The sequence below is a fragment of the Anabrus simplex genome, chromosome 7, assembly GCF_040414725.1.
Source record: "Anabrus simplex isolate iqAnaSimp1 chromosome 7, ASM4041472v1, whole genome shotgun sequence".
NCBI lineage: Eukaryota > Metazoa > Arthropoda > Insecta > Orthoptera > Tettigoniidae > Anabrus > Anabrus simplex.
The window spans coordinates 173392811-173415510 of record NC_090271.1 but is presented as its reverse complement, the minus strand read 5'-3'; the positions used below and the strand labels follow the sequence as shown (position 1 = coordinate 173415510).

At 38.2% G+C, this 22700-nt stretch overlaps 1 protein-coding gene across 3 annotated transcripts in view; it reads right to left on the bottom strand.

Annotated features, from left to right (window-relative positions):
• LysRS (Lysyl-tRNA synthetase) overlaps positions 1–22700 on the bottom strand; it is a 156644-nt gene that overhangs the window by 89461 nt on the left and 44483 nt on the right. For all 3 annotated transcript variants that reach the window (XM_067151454.2, XM_067151452.2, XM_067151453.2), the window contains exon 4: positions 17683–17963. In XM_067151454.2, coding sequence (XP_067007555.2) covers positions 17683–17963 — 281 coding nt within the window. The remainder of the gene's footprint in view (positions 1–17682; positions 17964–22700) is intronic.

Genomic DNA, 22700 nt, shown 5'->3' with positions numbered 1-22700 from the left:
TTCCCGCTAGTTTCGTTGTTACAGATAATTTTACGAACGGTCAGAGATACCGATGCGTGTTCCCATGGACTCGATTCCGGCGCAGTGTCCATTTCCAGGCATAGAACTCAACTCGAGACAGACTTTCTCGACTCCACTCCATCGCTAGCTTATCACAACATTTTACCAAATCCTTCAATACAATATTTGGTATTGCGCATTTGCTGTGGCAGCTATTTTGACGGAAAATATCGATCTACAATCGAATATGAAACATACGAATCGACAGAGTATGTGTTAGTGTTCAGTGTCACCAACTTAGTTGTTTTCGAAGCAAATCTGTTTGTTCGGTGGTCTTTTTGTTTCTTTAACATTTACTACTGCTAACAATGGACTTCAGTTGAATTATAGTTCCAATTCAATTACATTTTAACTATTGTTGTCAGTGTTTTCCATTTGTGCTTTACTTTCTAATTCATCACGAATATTGGTATTATTTTCAATCTTTTGCCGGGAATTACCTAAATGAACTGCCCGTTTCTTTCTTCGTGTTTTTGACGCCAAATTCTGTGTTCTCAAAATGAGTAGGAAATCTCGTCAAACATCTACTCTTCTAAGTTTCTTTAAGAAAGAACCTAGTAAAAGTAATAATTCAACACCAGGAGAGATTTCCGAAAAGGACATTGCTGAGGCCGGCTCATCTGGTGAAGTGGAAAGTATTCAAAATGAAAAACCACAAGTGAAACATTCTTCTAAACACCGCTTATCGGGCATCAGTAATGACTGGTTTAAGCAATTTACGTGGTTAGTTGTGAAAGAAAATGGTATGTTTTGCTCCACATGTATAAAATGTTCATTGAAGAAACCGACAAAGAAGGAAGTGACTTGGGTGACTATACTGTGTGCAAGACTTCGAAAGGAGAGTTTAGTTGACCATGAACAAAGCAAGCTGCATACCGATTCTTGTTCAAATTTAAGTGAAAGACGTGCATTCGAAGAAACTGGAAATGGGCAAATAGAAAAATCAGTTTCTATTTTAAACAATTTACAGAGAGATGCTTTTCTCGGAGCCCTAAGATCAATGTATTGGTTGGCAAAAAATGAGCTGCCACACACTACATTATACGGAAAATTGCTCAAACACTGTGAGGCTATGGGTTGTACATATCTAAAGCATCTTAATATTGGTGATAATGCTAATTATACTTCAGAAAGAATAATGCAGGAGTTACTTGATGTTATAGCTTCAGAAATTAGATGTGAAATATTAAAGAACATACATTCAGCAGATTATTTCAGTGTTTTGTGTGAGGAAACTACAGATATTTCTGTACTGAAGCAACTTATTGTGTACATAAAATATGTCAACCAACTTCAAAAAGAGGTTAATGTTAGTTTTGTGTCAACCTGCAACATCATTGATGGTAAAGCTGAGACCATAACAAATAAACTAACTGAAATCCTTGAAAATTTAGGGTTACAAAACTTGTAATTTGGTAGGTCTAGGATCTGATGGGGCAGCTGTCATGATTGGTAAGCAAAAGTGAGTAGCAACACTGCTAAGAGAGAAAACAAATGGATTCATGGTAAACTGTCACTGCATTAACCACAGATTGGCACTTGCTAGTGCCCAGGCAGCAGCTGAAGTGCCTTATTTAGTGAAGTTTAATGACATTTTAAGACAACTCTTTTTCTTTTTTCAAAATTCCTCAGTCAGGATGGCTGGTTTAACTGAAATCCAGAATATCATGGACAGCCCTCAAATTAAACTAAAATTGGCCAGTGATACTAGATGGTTGTCTCATGACTCTGCTGTACAGTCTCTAAGAAGATCTATGGTGAGTGTTGTTGCTGCACTTGAAAGAGAGGCCACTGAAAGGAATGATATTACAGCTGAAGGCTTAAGCAAGTACATGAAGACATACAATTTCTTAGCTGCAATTATGATGCTTTCAGATATCTTACCTCTTCTGTGCACATTGTCTAGAGCTTGGCAAACGCAAGATATTGACTTGACAGAAATTGAGCCAATCTTAGAAGCCACAAAACTCAGCGTCTTAAAATTGAAAGAGACTCCAGGAAATCATTTTCATAGTCTCAGTCACCATCTTGCTGGTGAATGGTCAGACTTTCACATCACTTATTCAGATGTCGATGTTGTGACCTTCAAGACAACAATTTATAACAAGTACATAGATACCGTTATCCAACATCTAGAACACAGATTTCCAGATATGCCCATCATTTCCTGCTTTTCAAGAGTGTTTAATGCAAAAAGTCAAGATCAGAATGAAGCTTCTGAGTTCCTTCTTGATTTTTACTCTAAAATGGGAAGCCCTCCAGTCATAAATTACAATAGCGCTAAACTGGAATGGTCCGTTGCATCAAAAATGTTCCAAGGAGAGTCCTACATTGGATTAAAACCTAAACAAATAATGATGAAGTTTGCAACAACATGCGAGCTTAAGGAATCTTTTCCAAATTTAGCAAGACTAGCTGCTATTGGACTGTCCATACCTGTGAGCACAGCTGAATGTGAAAGGGGATTTTCGGCTTTGAAGAGAGTTAAAACCTCTTTGAGGAATCGTATGAAGCAGAGCACACTCAACAATTTGATGCTGATTTCACTAGAGGGACCAGACTCAACAGAATTCAATTATGTAAGAGCGGCAGACAACTGGGCCTCCAAGAAGAAAAGAAGAATCAACATATAAAAATTTTTCAAAATGGCGCCCGGTAATGACGACGTAGTGTTTTATTCTCCGAGTAAATTAACCGTAAAATGTGACGAAAAGTGCGGAAAATGTCGAAAATTAGTGAAAAATGGAATGTTGTGTGATTCATGTGATCGATGGTGGCATTATAAGTGCGGAAATTGCCCTAGAGACGTAAAAACTAATGAAAATGTTGACTGGATTTGTGAGCAGTGTGTTCGGAATGTTGTTGTTGGGGACGGCGTTGACGAAGCACCGAAAAGAGTCGATGAGGAATATAAAAGTGCATTAGAAATTATAAACATTCTAAAAAAGGACAATGAGACTCTTAAAGTTGAAAATCAAGAATTAAAAGAAAGACTGCGATCGCTAGAATTTGGGACTGACCATTCTTCGAGTGATATACCGGTACAAGTAACAAACTCGAGCACGTGGTGTCACGTAGTTCGTGGATGGCCGGCTAAGAAGAAATCTACAACTGAATTTCCGGAAATAAACATTAGAAATAGGTTTTCTGCCCTAAATAATTTAATCCTGGAAGAAAGTGATCGCGCGCGTGAAACCAAATCATCGCGATCCGTTGCCGTGCCGAGTTTAAAATTTAGGCCTAGAATTCAGATTCAAGACCCAGTTAGGCCTAAATCAGCGAAGGTAGCTGTGTTTGGTGATAGCCAAGGAAGGGGAATTGCGGGAGTGATTAACGACGAGAATATAGCAGCAACCGGAGAAATATATCCAGGAGCTTCTATCAGCAGTGTTGTGGAAAACGTAGAAGCAGCAACTAGGAACTTCGGGAGCGGCGATGCAGTGCTTATCATCGGTGGGACGAACGACGTAGCTCGCGACGACGCCAAGAATGTAAGATCACAACTTAAACATACACTAGGGAAGCTGACCCACACTAACGTTTTTGTAGTGAACGTGCCCCACAGGCATGATTTGAGTAGAGACTCGTGTGTGAACATTGAAGTGGACAAGGTCAATACAGATATTGTTAAAATTTGTAAACATTTTCGGAATACTCAGGTTATTGAATGCAGCAGTTTTGAGAGATACTGTTATACAAAACATGGCCTCCATCTAAACAATTCAGGTAAACGAAAGATAGCAAATATTGTTCTAGATTTTATTAATCTTAAGATATGTACTGTAAACAGGCAACTCCCTTGAGTTATAATACTGACCAGGAAAACTAGTAGAAAGAGCCAGCTGTACTTCAAGCTGGCTCAGTCAACTAGAAAAAGAAACTCAGGATAGTAAGGAATTTCAAGTTACCCAATTGCAACAGTCAAGTTTTAGGGAGGAAGGGGGTCTGAGATTGCTCTTGGTAAACTGTCAAAGTGTAGTAAATAAACAATTAAAATTCGGTACATTGATGGAATCTTATGAGACTGATGTGGTGATAGGAGTGGAATCGTGGTTGAAAGAAGGGGTGGGTAATAGAGAAGTATTTCCAGAAGGGTACACAGTCTATCGTAGAGACCGAGGAGATAAAAAGGGAGGGGGGGTGTTTATTCTGGTGAAGGAAACTTACTGTTCACATGAATGGTTTACCGATGAAAGGGATGAAATATTAGGGATAAAATTAGTTTGTGATAATATGAAGGAGGTGGGAATTATAGGAACATACAGGCCTGGAAGAGAGGAAAGAGACATGGAAATCTTTGAAAAAATAATAGATTATACTCATAAAAACAATAATAATGATATGGTAATAATTGGGGGAGATCTAAATTTGCCTGAAGTTGAATGGAAAGGAGCTGCAAGTGAAGCCCATGAACAGAAACTGGCAAATAAGTTAATTTGGGAGGGAGGATTTACACAAGTAGTACAAGAACCGACTCGTCTCAATAACTTACTAGATGTATTCTTGGTTAAACCATGGGAAATTGTTGATAAAATTGAGGTAATTGAAGGAATAGGAGACCATAAGGCTGTAATAATGGATGTAGGACTCGTACCAATAAGGCTTAATAAGAGGGTTACACAAGACAAGAAATTGTACAGAAAAACTAAAGTTGATGAATTTGGGACTTACCTTAAATCACAATTCAGTTGTTGGATAAGTGAAGGGAGTAACGTGGATACACTTTGGGCTAAATTTAAAGGAATTATTTGGGAAGGAGAGAAGAGATTTGTACCTGTTAAGAAGGGTAAAATGACCTCAGACCCTGTTTATTATACAAGGGAAATAAGAAAATTAAAAAGAAAATGTAGAATAGTAAACAGGAAAATCAAAGAGGGTAGGGAGAGTAGAGAAACTAGAAAACAGCTAATGAGGGAACTGAATAGAGTGAAAAAGGAAGCAAAAGAGAATTATATGAATGGCATACTTCAAGAGGGTAATGACCACAAAGGGAAATGGAAAAAGCTGTATTCATATATCAGGAATCAAAAAGGAAAAGGAGTCCAAATTCCTACAATGGTGGGAGAAGGGGGTGAACACTATTTAACAGATACTGAGAAAGCAAACCTATTTAGTAGGGAATTTAGAGATTCAGTAGATGATTGTCAAGAGTTGGAAACCGAAACAGAAGATAGAGAGGGAGAGAGACAGAGGGAAACAAGAAGCTTCTCATTCACAAACGAAGATATTTTCAGAGAAATCCAACTGCTTCAGCAAGGAAAAGCTGCAGGAAGTGATCAAATTACTGGGGAGGTATTAAAGACAATGGGGTGGTACATAGTGCCTTATTTAAAATTTCTCTTTGACTATGTCATAAATAATGGTGTAATACCAAAGGAATGGAAGGAATCTATAATAATACCAATTTATAAAGGAAAGGGTGATAAAAGGAAACCAGAGAACTACAGACCAATCAGCCTGACCAGTATAGTTTGTAAAATTCTGGAGAGTTTAATATCGAAGTACATCAGAGGGATATGTGATGATAAAAATTGGTTCATGAGGAGCCAGTATGGATTTAGAAAGAAATTTTCTTGTGAGGCACAACTGGTGGGATTTCAGCAGGACATATCAGATCAGTTGGATTCAGGAGGTCAGTTAGATTGCATAGCCATAGATCTTTCCAAAGCCTTTGATAGAGTGGAACATGGAATATTATTAAAGAAATTGGAGGGAATAGGATTGGACGTAAGGGTTACACGTTGGATAAAAGCATTTCTAAATTCAAGGGTTCAGAAAGTCAAAGTAGGAAATAATGTATCTCAGGAAGAGAAAGTTTGGAAGGGAATTGCACAGGGTAGTATAATCGGTCCGTTACTTTTCTTAATATACGCAAATGATTTAGGGAACAATATAACATCAAAAATAAGATTGTATGCAGATGACATAATTGTTTATAGAGAAATAAACAACATTGAGGATTGTTCAGAATTACAAAGGGACCTTGAAAGTATCCAACAATGGGTTGAAGAAAATAATATGAAGGTTAATGGAGGCAAATCAACTGTTACAACTTTTACAAACAGGAGCTTTAAAACTGAATATGAATATACTTTGGATGAGGTAGTTATCCCAAAAGATGGCAAGTGCAAATACGTAGGTGTGAGATTTGAAAGTAATTTGCACTGGAAGGGTCATATTGATGACATTGTTGGGAAAGCATACAGATCATTACATGTCATAATGAGGCTACTTAAAGGATGCAACAAAGAATTAAAAGAAAAAAGTTACTTGAGTATGGTTCGTCCATTATTGGAATATGCAAACAGTGTTTGGGATCCTCACCAAGAATACCTAATAAAAGAAATAGATAGTGTGCAGAGGAAAGCAGCAAGATTTGTAACAGGGGATTTCAGGAGAAAGAGTAGTGTATCAGAAATGTTAAAGGAACTTGGGTGGGAAACTTTAAGTAAGAGAAGGGAGAAAACTAGACTTACAGGATTATATAGAGCCTATACAGGAGAAGAAGCATGGGGAGATATCCGTGAGAGGCTTCAGTTGGAAAATAATTATATCGGCAGGACTGACCACAAATATAAAATTAGAAGGAATTTTAGCAGAAGCGATTGGGGTAAATTTTCATTCATTGGGAAGGGTGTGAAGGAGTGGAACAGTTTACCAGGGGTAGTGTTTGATCCTTTTCCAAAATCTGTACAGATATTCAAGAAGAGAATAAACAGCAACAGAGAAAATAAATGAAGTGTTAGAGGGCATTCGACCGGTGTAGGTTATTGTAAATAAAAAAAAATGTGTGTGAATAAATTAATTCCATCCCCCGGTCTAAGGAGTTTGGACAGCCAAAGTAGGGGACTGCCTGTAGGGGTGAAGTACAGTGGGGACTTCGAGGGCCCTGGGACCGCTACGGTAGCTGTGAAGGCCCTTCAGGAACTCTGAAAAGTGGTGGCAAAAGGGGCTCTGGTTAAGACGCAGCAGGTCGTTATGCTACTTAGGATCCTGAACGGGTAAAAAAAAAAAAAGTAAATAAATAAATACAATGTAAATATTAATGTTATACCAGTTTTATAGTATCATTTGAAGCAATTCCACATACTGTATATCAGTTGACTATATTTGTAAGTAGTACAGGAGATATTATAATTTTTTTTTGCTATGGGCTTTACGTCGCACCGACACAGATAGGTCTTATGGCGACGATGGGATAGGAAAGGCCTAGGAGTTGGAAGGAAGCGGCCGTGGCCTTAATTAAGGTACAGCCCCAGCATTTGCCTGGTGTGAAAATGGGAAACCACGGAAAACCATTTTCAGGGCTGCCGATAGTGGGATTCGAACCTACTATCTCCCGGATGCAAGCTCACAGCCGCGCGCCTCTACGCGCACGGCCAACTCGCCCGGTGATATTATAATTAGAATTTTGTAAACAATATAAATTTATTAAGGATGAGCTGTGTGTTTAATAGAAAACATTGTTAGCGTAAATTGTATAATATTGTATTATAGGAAAAATTTTCTTCTCTTGTTAATTTAATATTTAGTGCTTGACAATAACGTATTTTAGTGTACCATTTGCCACCGAGGTAGACACCTCATTTGCAAATAAAGAGATTTTGATTTGATTTTTGATGTCATGCTATAAGTAAATTTCAATTTTTAATGGTAGAAAAAGCTATATCTTATTTTGTTGGTGATAACAGTGAAATCAATTTTTCACTTTATGTTTACCTCTCTGATATTATTGTTCATCCAAGCATGTGCCCCACCTATATCAACCAGAGAGGAATAAACAATTTATTTATTGAAATTTTATCACTCATATTTGAAGTAGTATTCCCCCACCCGGCTACTTATTCCTGCCACCCGGCTGACAAAAATTTCTGGGGAGAACACTGATGCAGAACCTTGAGGACAGCCTTTTGTGACATTTTTGGTAAATGTAGTACTGCCCATTGTGAGCTTTCCCATTCGATTATTAAAGTAGTTTCTGATTATTATATACAAGTTTCTAGGAAAGGTTTTTTTTCTTCAATTGATGTAATATTTTTGGCCACCAGGCATTGTCAAACGCTCCTGAAATATCTAGCGAGATCGGCAGAGCGGTCTTCTTTTCTGCAAATACCTCTTCTATCCATTCGACTACCAGTCGTATTGCATCCTCTGTTGACTTCTGTGCTGTGAACCCAAACTGGTTGTCCTTTAAAAGATTGTTACTGCGGAGGTGGAACATAACTTGATCAATTAATATCTTTTCTAATATTTTTCCTAACACTGGCAATAGACATATAGACCTATAAGATTTTGCACTAGCCTTGTTTGATAAATTTGGCTTTGGAATAATATTCACTGCAGCCACCTTCCAACAGTCAGGGAACACACCAAGTTTCAGGCACATATTAAATATATTCAGAAATAGTTTTGGGCAACACATTTGGATATTTTGTATTATATTGGCTGATATTCTGTCTATTCCTGGGGATTTATTATCACATTGTTTGTTGTTTACATGTTGAACTTCTTCAAGTGTAAAGCGAGGATCATTTATCATGTCTGGTGCAGTTTTTGGGGAATTTCTGACATATTTCTGAAAGTTATTATCTTGTAATTCTTCGGGGAAGAATTTTTTCAAAAGTACCTCTGCTGTTTCTTGAATGGTTGTTGTGAACCCACTTGCTGTTTGTAAGGCTGTGATGGTATTATTGCAATTTTCAGGTCTTCGTATCATTTTATATACAATGTTCCAAGGGTTACTGGTCTGTTGTACAGAGCAGAAAGCTTTCCATGCCTCATTTTTGGTGTGAATTATCTTTATTTTACAATCCGATTTAATTCTATTATAAGCCTCTTCATAATGCCGACGAAGTATTTCACAAGTAGATAGCTTATATCTCCTGTATGAGGCTAACACCTTCTTTCTCATCCGATCTAGGTCCGAGTTCCACCAGTAATTTTTTGCAGGTTTCTGCGACAATTTCGGAAGATGCGCTTCACAGATATTATAAATAGTTTGCATAAGGTCATTTATCATTATACCAAGTTGTTTGCTCGTAGTCACTTGTAGCACCTGCTCTGCTATTCTTTCAAGTTTCCGAGGCTGAAAATGAGTCCACTGAACATTTTTTGTTCTACAAAATACGTGTAATGGATTGATTAGCACTAACTGTATTTATGTCTGTTTTAATTTTTATAGTAATAATCTATGATCAGAAAGACTAGGAGCTTCGCTGACTTCCCATTCCACAATGTGTTTTAAAAGTGCAGGTGAACAGACGCTAACATCTATAAAACTATTACTATCATTTCGACTAAAAGTTGGAATTCGTCCATCGTTAAGTATTATCAGATTATTGCCTATTGAAGAGCTCAGATACTGGCTCCAAAATTGTACATGCCGGGTCCCCCAACATCAGGTTGTCCAACTTTGCATGCATATGGCTTGCCGTCTTCTTTATTTCCTCCATCACTCTGTCCCTAAGATTACCTTTCAGGGCATCCAGCTCTTCCTGGACGCTATGGCTGAACCACTTGTAAACGCTTCTTCAAATTCTGAAGTTTGGGATACACTTCTGTAACAATTGGTTTGGAATTTCTCTCCGGTCTGAGCAATAGCGGCTTCATCACCAATGCTACAGATTTAACGAAAAGAGCCTGCACATAAAGCACTTGTAACTCAGATTCCATTATATTCTGCAATGTGAAGATGCAGTGGTGAATTATTCTTTTCCATCAATGGATTGGAAAAACTCATAAAGAATGGCCCAGTTATCTGCCAGCCACTCTGTTTCCAGCCAGGAATTCCACCTTGTGGCAACAAGAATTGGAAACATCCCAGCCCCCGATTCTTTCTCCTGCAGGCACTTTTGGAAGGCGTGCTGTTTCTTTCTGGCATGGAGAAATGTTTGCTTAACGGAAACAACTAGTTTGTTCAAGGACGACACACATTCTTTCACCACAACACCAACCAGATTGACCTTATATGCCCAGCAAGGAATGTGAAGAGAGTCGTCCGGTAAGAGGAGTGACAACCCAGCAAAACACGAGGTCATGTATTTGGCCATGTCAGTTACTAAGGCCACAACTTGGTCAAAGTTCACTTTTGTGTCCTGCAGTGTCTCTGTAATTGTTCGAGCACATGTCCGTCCATTCAGTGCTTCCAATGTAATGACTGCCGCCACATATGTGGCCCTGTGATGAGGAAAGGATCCACTGTAGACAGCAGAACAACAAAAATTGCCCTGCCCATCTTGTTGGTTATTTCACCACATATGACAACAACTTGTTTGTGCTGTACAGCTATAGAACCTCTTCCTTCCTCGATTTTTCCCAGAGAGGCAAATATTTCCTACAAAGAACATTACTTCCTGGAAGGTCTCCACTGCCTACAACATTCTTCTTTGCCTATTCCTTGAAAGATGGGTGATCTGCCTTTTCCAAGGGAACATTAGCAGATATCATCTCCACGGTCGAAGAGACAAAATCCAGTAATGCAGCCTAATAAAGTCAGAAAAATGCAAATAATTTATCTGTGCAATTAAATTTATCTACAATTTATATTGTACACCACAATCAACCACCACAAAAAACACACAATAGTAAACACATCCCTACGCATAGGGAGCTAGCGGCAGGAAGGGCATCCACCCGTAAAACAGGGGCCAAAACCTCTCGTGCAAAAATTCACACCCGCAACCCCACAGGTGTGGGAAAACCGGAAGGAAAAGAAGAAGAAGATTGAATATTAAGGATTAATAACTACTGCTTACGGCTTAAGCGAGAGATTAATATTTCAAAATCATTGCCAACATTGTTGAGCTATATCGAGTCGCTTCAAAACAAATAACATTAATTATCGTACTTTCGAGAATTACTAGTCATGCTGCTTTTACTTCAACCATATTTCTTTGATTTCTGATGGAATAAGTGGTTTAAGAACAGCTTCGTAGCTAAAACATCTAAGGTGAATTTGCTCCATATGTTGCCATTGTAAAGCAACTGTATTGTGCACTGCACATTCATCTTTCAAGTGAAGTTTTAACACAAAAGTGACGGATCTCCGTTATGTGATATTTGGTCAGAATGCAACAAAACAAATACGCAATAAAATACCTATACTGTATTCATTATACACCCGATACCGTGTATCGGGCCATCCAGTACATAAATAGGCCGTCATATTCTACCTGGCGACTGGTTGAGTGGGGGAAATGGCGTGCAATATCTAGTTAAGATATTTTGCAGAGATAACAGCCTACAACAGGTAGGGACCCTCTTCAGAGGCAGCCCTACCCAGGGCGTGGCGCCCCTGCCTATGAGAGTCCCAGAGCACACTGACCCAGTGTGTAACATCTGGTATGGGTCCTAGCTCAGGGTTACGAGCGAAGACCTCAATGGCATCTACGGCGGAGAAGGTGGACTTCGGTATGGTGGAGATGACTGAAGGGGCAAACCCGTAGCGTCTGTACTTCAGAGGAGTGGCTACGAAAGGCGCCTGTCTCCATGTTAGGGGCGGCCTAATTTTGAACCTGGCAGTAGGTATAAAATGCCTTTGGGTGTGGCGAGCCCATCGTAACAATAGCCTATATGGACAAAGCAGATAGGGTGCCTCGGAAAAGGTTAGGGCGTCCCCTGCTAAAAGCGACGTGCAGCTCTTCAGGTGCTGGGGAAACTGTGATAAATGGGGAACCAGCACCAAACTACATCAAGATTGCAACAGTAAAGGTACTGACACTGACGGGAAAGACAGAAGAACTGGTTGACTTCATGATAGAAAAAGATATACTTGGACTGTGCAAGACCAAGAAGAGGGGTACAGGGGAGATTCCTCTGAGAGAAGGATACAGGCTGTATTACAGCGGAGGACCTGAAGCAAAAAATGGAGTGGCCATCATACTTAGAAAAGAAATCCAAGAATATGTGGAATATACAAAATACGTCAGTGATAGGATGATGATGATGATGATGATGATGATGATGAGACAGTTTGAAAATGGCGTGAAAGATCTATTTCAGTTGTATGCCCCACAAACTAGTTGCATAGATTAACATCTAGAAGACTTCTTAGAGGAAGTGGAGTGACAGAAGATAAGGAAGTGCTATTGATGGGAGATCTAAATGCACAAGTTGGAATGGAAAGACAAGGAAAGGAAGATGTTGTAGGGCCCTTTGGATATGGAAATGTAAATCCAGAAGGCGAGGTGTTGGTGGATTTTTGCGTGAAGAATCAAATGATTGTTGGAAACACCTGGTTTAGGAAGAAGAACAGTCAGAAGATTACAAGGTATGGTTGGGGAGACAAATGAACAAAGACCATGATTGATTATATAATCATAGCGAAAGAACACCGGAAGAACCTTTTAGATGTAACAGCCATGCCTGAAGAAGCCTTTGGTGGAGATCACAGAGTTGTGATAGGAAAACTGAAAGTCGGAAAGATGGAAAAACATCCATTAAGACGAGAGAAAAAAATTAAAGTATGGAAGTTGAAGGAGAAAAGCATACAAGAAGAATTTCAAAGGGAAATAATACCCTTGGTACCCAAGACGGAGGTGGGGAATGTTGAAGATGAATGGAAAAGATTTAAGGAAGCACTGGTTGGATGTGCAGAAAAAGGTTTGTGGTAGAACATCAGGAAATGTGAAAGACAAAGAGACACACTGGTGGAATGATAGGGAAAAGATTAAAGTGAAGAAAAAGAAAATGGCATGGAAAGCATGGAAAACATCTAAGACTGAAGAAAGTAGAAGAAAATATGTGGAGGCAAAGAATTTGCCCAAGAAAGTAGTGGAGGAAGAAAAGAGGAAAAGCTGGGCCTTATTCACACAGAAATTGAGAGATGATATGCAGGGCAGCAAGAAATTACTGCATGGTATCTTAAGAAACAAAAAGAGAGATCAAGTAAACATGAGATTTGTGAAGGATGAAGGTGGCATAATGTTAACAAAGCCAGAAGAAATAAGAAATAGATGGAGAGAATATTTTCAGAAGCTGCTGAACATAAGAACTGATGACAGTCATTCAATGGACAACCAGGAAAGGCAATTAGTTGATGAAGAAATGGATAAAGAAATTACAATGAATGAAATTGAAATGGCAGTAAGAAAGATGAAGAATGGAAAAACTGCTGGAATAGATGAAATTTCAGTGGAGATGATAAAGGCAGCTGGAGCTGTAGGCCTGCAGTGGACATATCGGGTTCTCAGGAATGTCTGGGAGAATAAGGAGGTCCCTGAGGATTGGCAAAAAGGAATAATCATCCCAATTTTCAAGAAAGGAGATAAGAAAGATTTGAAGAACTACAGGGGAATTACTCTAATATCCCATGTTGCTAAGATAATGGAAAGGATACTGGAAAGTAGAAAAAGGTTGAGGGTTGAGAATCAGATACAGGAAAATTAGTTTGGTTTCAGAAGTGGAAGGTCAACAATAGAGCCCATTTTCATTATGAGACAACTAATGGAAAAGCAATGGGAGTACGGGAATGATATGGTGATGACTTTCATTGACATTGAAAAGGCATATGACAGTGTCCCCAGGACTAAAGTTTGGGACAGTCTGGTGCAAAAAGGAATTGGACAGGGATTAATAAGAATGATCATGGCATTGTATAAGGAGTGTTGTAGTTGCGTACAAACACAAGTTGGCAGGACAAGTTGGTTCAAAATAACTAGTGGGCTGAGACAGGGAAGTGTTCTATCACCAATCCTGTTTACAATAGAAATGGATGACATCATGAGAACAGCAAAAGCAGCATATGGAGGAAGAGAAATGAACATGTTATTTGCAGATGATATTGTGATTTGGGGAGAAGACAACAGGAAGGTTCAAGAACAGTTGAATGGTGAATGGGAAGATCGAAGAATGTGGATTGAAAATAAGTGTAGAAAAGAGTAAAACTCTTGTTATGACTAGAGGGGAGAAAGAAGGGAAAGGTCAGATTAGGCTTGCAGACAAGCTCCTCAAAGTAGTGGAAACGTTCAAATATCTGGGGAGTGAATTAATGGAGAATGCTCGACTGGATGCTGAGATTAATAAGAGGATTCAAGCCGGAAGTTGTTTCTACCATAGTGTAAGAAACATGTTATGGGACAAATGTGCCAATGGAAGCAAAGGAAACTATGTACAAGATGTATTACATACCCATAACAACTTACGGAGCAGAAACTTCGACAATGACAAAGAAGGATGAGAGTCAAATACAGGCAGCCGAAATGAAGTTCTTGAGGAGTATGATACAGAAGAGTAGAAGAAACAAAATAAGAAATGAGAAAATCCAGGAAGAAATTGGAGTGGAAAAAATGAATGATAGAATAGAGAAGAGCCGACTAAGATGGTTTGGGCACATAAAGTGAATGAGGGACGAAAGAATGCCAAAAAAGGTTATGGAAATGCAAATCCAAGGAAGCAGAGGCCATGGACGACTACGACTGAGATGGAAGGATACAATCCAACGCAGTATTATAGAAAGAAACCTGGACTGGGGCACAATGTTGGAGGAGTAGTGGTGGAAAAGACCGAAGAAAGTGGAGAGGAACCATATTTGCTCCTACCCAGCTACAGCTGGATAAAGGGAAATGATGATGATGATGATGATGATGATGATGAACAGCCTACAATTCCTAACCCACTCTGCCGCCAATGTTGGCGGGTAACAGACCACAGTTGTAACGTTGTTACATCGCCCTCAATGAAATAAAAGTATTTACAAGAATATAACAATTGAATGTTATGTACCTTTGCTCCTTTTAACATACAGCCACCTCGAACATTGTTGTCTGCTGTTTGCGTGTCTTTGCTGCTACCACGTGGCGGTGGCTAGAAATGTGCCTTTCTACGCCATCAGAAGTTTCCCATAATATTCTTTTATTGCAAAAGCTACAGAGCATTACTTTTCCAGACCTCATTCCGTCCTTGAGAACTCGTATTCTTTCATCTAAGCTCACTTGTGGTGGCATGGTGAACTATCCCGATAAACTTGCATGTGTAGCTGTCCTTGCTGCTGCTCAATTGAACTAAACGAAAACGTGCAAATGGTTGATGAGCACTTCAAAAACAAGCCACACCATGATGCAATGCTTCTCAAGTGTGAATCACAGAATTAACAAACCAACAATAGGTTACGTGCTCGCACTTCATATGTGAATCACAGGTAAACGCAAACACCTGCATATTTGTGTATTTCTGTATATCTTTGTATCTTCACCGATGATGTTACGCACCCACACCTTAAAAAAGGTTTTAATAAAAGTCGGATAACCATTTAATGCTTGATTATTCCTCTAGTAGTGATAAATTTTGTGAGTGAACCTAAAAATTTGTATATGGAGCCGAAAAGTCAAAATTTTGCAAACAGATGGTGTGTCAAATTACAGCTGGATTCGTAACACATGTCCTATATGCCTTTCTTCAATCATATTTAACACTTTTGAAAATTTTGCGAGTTTCGAGAGGAGTCGTTACAACATGAAATGGCTTTTCAGTTCTTGCAATCCTAATAATATCTACCCAATCCTCTGGTGTACAAATATTATTTACGTTTTTTAGTTTTGCTTTCTCTATGTGATTGAAGTCACGGTCGCAGGGCAAAGAAGTATGACCACTTACGAGGAAGCGATGACAAATGATGTGTGTGCAAAATTTCTTTGCACCACTAAAGACGGGTGAAAACACAAAAAGCTCTTATTTTGGCCCGTGCAGCCATATGACTAAAAAATTTCTTTCTTGGGCAGCATTTTCTGGCCCTTCATCATCTTCAAAACTGCATACAGTGCTGAGCAGATTTCATCACTTTCCCTTTTTCCTTGATATTCTGTCCACAATGCAATGAATGTTTCATTATTGGAACACACATGGATCCCTTCATTGTATAACCAAAGTTGTCATTGATAAGTTGCTTGAGAGTGATTATGATATGGGATGGGCAAAGTTTGTTGTAAGACAAAAGTAATAGTTTTTTGTCATGAGTGAGCTCTGGGTTAATGCGAGAACATGCTAGTTTATCACACATACCACATGTGTCACTTCTAGGTGCACCAAAACTTAAAATAAACTCATGGAGGAAAATATTTCTGATAAGCCACTATTTTACAAGTTCAGTTTCATGTTACTCCAGATATAATGCATACATTTTATTTAAATTAAGGTTAGCTCATAAATACATCCTATCAGGGTTCTTCATCTTTGAACAGTGACTTTGCCCAGAAGTAAAACTGCTAATGTATCTGCGAACTGCATCTTTATTTTCAGTAGAAATTACCTTTTTAACATGCTGTCCTCTCGTATCTAACACAGTATTTGGATCATTTGCAGCTACACCTTTCAGGATATTTTCCATCCTGCGTTCTGACAAACAAAATACATTCAGAAAAGCATTTTTGCATCGTTTTATACACGTATCTCCTTCCTTGACAATACTGATATACACTCCTATTCTTTTTGCGATTTTCTTCTGAAATACTAATTCGCTGTTTGTCTAGTTTTGAAATCAATCCCATGAGATACATTTTGTTTGTTATAGTCTGCCAATGATTTTTATTTTTCAAAACCACTTCCAGGATTTTGCAGTTGAAGTATACAACCATTATTACAATCCATCAATACTTGCTCCTAACTAGTTATACTGGATCCCCCATTAACTGGATCATATTCCAAGAAAGAATTTCTTCTTAACTTACGAATATTCCTTTTCCACTTCTCTGGATTATAAAGCCTCTTTTTACCATGGAGTTCACCTGCATCATGGTCTTCATCACCTTTGCTTTCTTTTACTTCTATTAAACATTCCCTAAATTGTGCACCATCCATAGAATCCACTTCTGGAATAATAAACGGTAAAATGTAACAGTATAATTAGTAGGCCTCATAACAGTGCTTTATTTAAAATTGTACTGCATGCAGAAATACATACATAGCAATAAGTTTGTTTATGTTATGCAAGTTATAACTATCTTACACTATCTAGGCCCATCTAAGCATCAGTCAAAATAAGTTAAAGAAACACAAACAGTTTAAGCATTGTATTTCTTATACTAATGTTTGATAACATTTTCATTATATTTATTTTACAAAAAATTAAAGATCTCAGTAAAACAGTAAAATAATGCTTACCTTCCATACCCACCATCTTAACTGTTTACACCACGTGATATGAAAACTTGATTCCTATTGGCTGATTGGTCCATAACCCACTTCTAGTAATATGCACGAGGCTTTTACCCAATTTATAGTACTGTAAAATGAAGGTCTTTTAAATCCTGTGTATGTTTCTAGAACTATAAGTAGGTTTATAGAGAAACCAATGGCAGATTCAGATTCAGAGCGGCAAACATAGCAAGAATACATCAAAAAAGTGAAAATGTTATTTTTGGTTGATAAACCACTTACAGTACTTGGCTCTTCAATTGTCAATGGCTGTTTTTCCAACTGAATGTAAAAGTTTAAAATACGATTAATATTATAATTTTTCTCCTCACTCTTTCTTTGAACTAAAACTGAATTAATTTTACAAAAATCCATTTGTAATCATGGTCCACAAAATGAGAAATACAAAAATTAATCAAAGGGTATAAAACACAAATTTACAAAGCAATTTTGAAAAGTACTGAATAAAATATGTAGCAAATAGTATATCTTTACCTTGTCTTTCAAACCAAAATGAAGATGTGGAAGCATATGCAGGCATGGAGCAAGGAGCTGAATTTTCTTAGGTATTATGGATAATTCTCCTTTCTTCGTTTTTCCTGGATGACCTACACAACCAATAATGTCACCACGTCGCACTTTACTCGAATCTATGCCAAACTGTTCAACAGATTCATATTCCATGGCATTGCCCATCACTTGAATCTTCACTCCTTCCCCTCGCAGATCATAAAATATCAGCTTAGCACCAGATTCTCGAATAGCATGAACCCTCCCTGAAAATGAACACCCTCGTAAATGAAACTTGGCATATAATATATATGCAGTACTCTTATTTTATAACCAATTTATTTTAACCATGAGTTTTTCAAAGAGAACATGTTTCCGTAATAAATTAGTAAATAACGTGGCCGATTCAGTACTTAACTCATTAGAAATAAAGGCTGAAGTAAATGATCGTTTAATATCAATGTTTTAATGTTACGTACTAAAATTAAGTAAGAAAGCGATACAAATATGGCACAGAGTAGATGACTAATTTCAGAGGTTAGTTTATTCAGCAAAACCTCATTTGGAAGTAGTTTTAATTTTTTTTTACATCGCACTGACACTGATAGGTCTTCTGGAGACGAAGGGATAGGAAAGGCTTAGGAATGGGAAGGAAGCGACCCTGGCCTTAATTAAGGTACAGCTCCAGCATTTGCCTGGTGTGAAAATGGGAAAACATAGAAAACCATCTTCAGGGCTGCCGACAGTGGGTTTCGAACCCACTATCCCCCAGATGCAAGCTCAAAGTTGCGCGCCCCCTAACCACACGTGTTTGGAAGTTTCTGCAGGGGACAAGGAAACGAGAATGTGTTAAGCGAGAAAACATACTACTGAATCTACCTGTACATAAATAAAAGTAAAACTATGTTTGTTTGTCTCTCTCGAATGGACTCAAAAATGTCTGGACCAATTTCGCTGAAAATTTCACAATTAGTTCTTATCATTCATGAGAGGGTTTAGGAAGTAGTTTGAACAAAATCGGCTAGGTAGTTTATGATGAGCAATTTTATATAATTAAATTATAAAGCTGCATGAAGACAGGATTGACCTTGATGGTCAGATTGTCGCTAGGCGAGGGCGACTTACTCTCTATCATGATAGTCTGGTAAGAAATGCTGTATATAGGAGGATGGGAACACACTGCCATGTTTTATGAAGTACCTTTCTTGCTAGGAGGTTCATGTAACTAGGCAACTCATTGCTTGTTATTTAGAAATAGCAATCCAACGTGCACCACGTACCATTTAGCAGCAGTGAGTATGTACTTATAAGCGTGCACATCCTCTCGCTATCTTTTTTTTTTAAAGAAAAAGAAAAGGCAATGTCCTAAGTGATTGTCAATCATTACAGACTATAAATTTAATTTTTCCGTCTTGACAATTGAACTCTTATAATAATGCAATTAAGTATTTATTATTCCTCCCATTCAATACACACATATTTCGACTCACTCGGAGTCATCTTCAGTACAAACATATCAAATTAAAATATGACCAAGATTAAAATTATTGTGTGTGAAATATACATTAAAATGCTTTTGTAATATTTATGATAAAATGGAAGGTCCAGTTGGGCATATTATCTTGTGTGTGGGTGTCAGGATTCACGATGTTATGAGGCATAGCCTCTTGTCTATTTATAAAAGATTTTCTTAATGTTTCACATATGAACTTAAAATTTTACATGGATGTTAATTAGATGTTAATTAACACATGTGTGATGGGCCATGAGAAATCTCGTAGTACGCTCGCCAGCGGTAGGGGACGGGCCCCGAGAAATCTGGGTTTTATTCACGACATCGTTTTTCGGACGTGCACATTGAGTAGAATAAATCATAGGTGTATATCTGCCACTCTTCTTTTATTCACGGCCTTCTTTTATTTAGTTTCAAGACGTCGACTTTCTTTCTGCTGGTTCAGTCAAATATAAGATGGAGCGCTCGCATAATACAGTGTTAGCTGATGATGGTATTTTAGAAGAATTGTATGCTGATGATCGTTCTAATGGATATAGTGATTGTGAATTAGTGGAAACTGAATGTGAGAGTGATAGTGGAAGTGATATTCAAGCCCCTACACACCATTAATTTACATAGTGTACTCACTTATTCAAGTGACCCTAATGATGACAGTGATGTAAACATTGATGATGTATTAGGAATTGATGCTGAAGATGGTTTTTTAAAGACAGATCCATCAACTTTAAAGATAAAATATTGACTAGTTTAATATTTATGTACACTTTTATAATAATGTGCACTCTAGTATGCTCAGTAGAAAAATGTCCAGTCCACAGGGTATGTGACAAGCTCAAGCATCCGGTCAGCACTGTGTAAAGAAATATTTGTAGAACATTCTACACCTGCAATACTGTGCGTTGTAGAGGTAAAAAATGTGCAGGTTTATTGCTTCTGTGCCTAGATGTTTAAAAAAAAAAAAAAATGATGATGATGTTATTGGCTTTACGTCCCACTTACTATTAATTTTTAGTTTTCAAAGATGCCAGAAGGCCACCGCCTAAACCATCTGAGTCACTCAGCCCGGCAGATGTTAAATAAGATAGGGTTTTAAAACATTTGAAATCTATGGGATTCAAATTAGCTTTACATCTAAAAATAAATAATCATACCTCCAAAAGCATTTGACATTCAAACTGAGGGTGTATTTTACGGGCTCAGCTGACAGTAACTTGCCAAAATTTGAAACCGTCAATGATAAATTTCAGCTTAAAACTGTAGCAAAGCATAGGTATCCTACTAAAACATGAATAAAAACTATCCAACAGGGACATGTAAACACCGGATACATTTTTTTCTGACATGCGTGCATTTTACATGTATGTAAAGATGAGATGAAAGTATTAAAAGGCTTGAAAAAGACGAGAGAACAAAATACTAAAACCTTTTCCATTGGGGCTTATTAATAACAATGGCCCGATGCGTAGCCTCTGGTAAGGATCCCAGCTCAGGGTTACGAGCGAAGACCTTATGGAATCTACAGCGGAGAATATGGGCTTCCAAACGGTGGATATTGTGGAAGAGGCAGCCCTGTACTCAGGGAATAGTACGAATGCACTATTCATCAGCAGCGTGTGTTTCCCATGTTAGAGGTGGCTGCAAGGGCATCTGTTCCCCATATAAGGGGCAGCCTGAATAACTGCTGGCAATAGCTCTAAAATGCCTTAGGGAGTGTGACCCCATCGTAACAATAGCCTAAAATGAGTGGTAGTAATTATCAGCCCCAGAAAAGGTGAGGGCGTACCCAGCTAAAAGCAAGATGCAGTTCTTGTGCTGGGGGAGCTTTGATAAGTGGGCAACCAGCGGTTAATATTAGAAGGTGGGAATAATAAATGTTGTAACTCTAACGGGAAAATCAGAGGAGTTGACTGATTTTATGGAGAAAAAGAATGGGACTAAGCAAGATCAAGCGGAGGGGAAAGGGAGTGAAGAGGATGAGTAGAGGGTACACCACCGGGCGAGTTGGTCCATCCACAGCCAGAGCTGTGTACCAAGTGATTCCTATAAGTTCTTGACGCTTTATTTGACACAGGTGTATATAGGCATTTTAAAGACTTTTGGCTTTGAAAATATGTCAGAACCTTCTATCAATCTTTGATTGGTAAGAAAACCATGTACATATCTCATTATGTCACTACACCAGTATTAACGCAAGGTATAAATGGGCGTATAAAGACTTTTGTGCTTCCATAACATTTCAAAACCTTCTTTTAATCTTGGAATGGTAAAAAAAACTATGTACATATATCAATGTGTCACTACGCCAGTTTTAATTATGTCCTTGATCATTTGTTTGTAATTAATTTGTTTATGGCTGATGATGATATTTAAATGTCGAAACCGGTCCCATGTTAAATAAATGTTGTAAATAACATCTATACAACATGTAATTAGTATTGAATAGGTTGAACCTTATAAATAACCTATCTCTGCGCGCACGCACGCACGCACGCACGCACACACACACACACACACACACACACACACACACACACACACACACACACACACACACACACACACACACACACACACACACACACACACACACACACACACACACACTGGACAGACGTTTGCATTTCCAACTAATTAAACAGTATACTAGATACACTGTTGTGTATTTTTATTCACAATAAACTTAGAACAAGCAAGCAAAGCAGACACGTGCTTTGGATCAGCAGTCGCCGAGTTATTGGGCTCAAGGATCATGTTTGCGAAACGGATCGTCGTTTCCCGCAAACTCTTCCGTCAAGTGACTTGCCTCCCTATGTCTCGAAGACGTAACATAATTGTATACATATGTGGGAAGAATAAGGAATACTCAAATTATATTGCTAATAATAAGCAAGAGCATCGTATGTTAGGATTACAGTAGAAGTCCGCTATAGCGAGTACGGCATATAACGAGACCTCCATTATAGCGACAATATTTTTATGTCCCTTCAAAATTCCTATATTAAACTGTGTATCGTCCTACGGTTACAGCGAGAACCCTATCACTGGCGCATCCGTCATTACTAGCGATTAAGCGTGTGCGATTTTTTCCGTTACCGATATGTATACACCCAGCGATTATATTGCATGTGTAAAGATAATTTAAAAGTCACCACCTTATCAATACACAGATTTATTTACTTCAAAATTGGTAAATTAGTAAATAAATCTGTGTATTGATAAGGTGGTGACTTTTAAATTATCATTATACTGTGATACTAATCAATACGGAAATGAAGCTAATAGATTATAATATATTGCATGTGATCGATTATCTTCGGTATCGTTTCCACTGGCGAGCTCTCTCGTCGACATTCAAAGGCAATTTAAAGTTAAACCCACACATACAGCTAATACATAAAACAAGACTCTTTTCACCCACAGACACACAAACGTGCCTCGTACAACAGTATGGTTAACCGTGCCCTCAAAATTCCGCTTTCAAAGGATA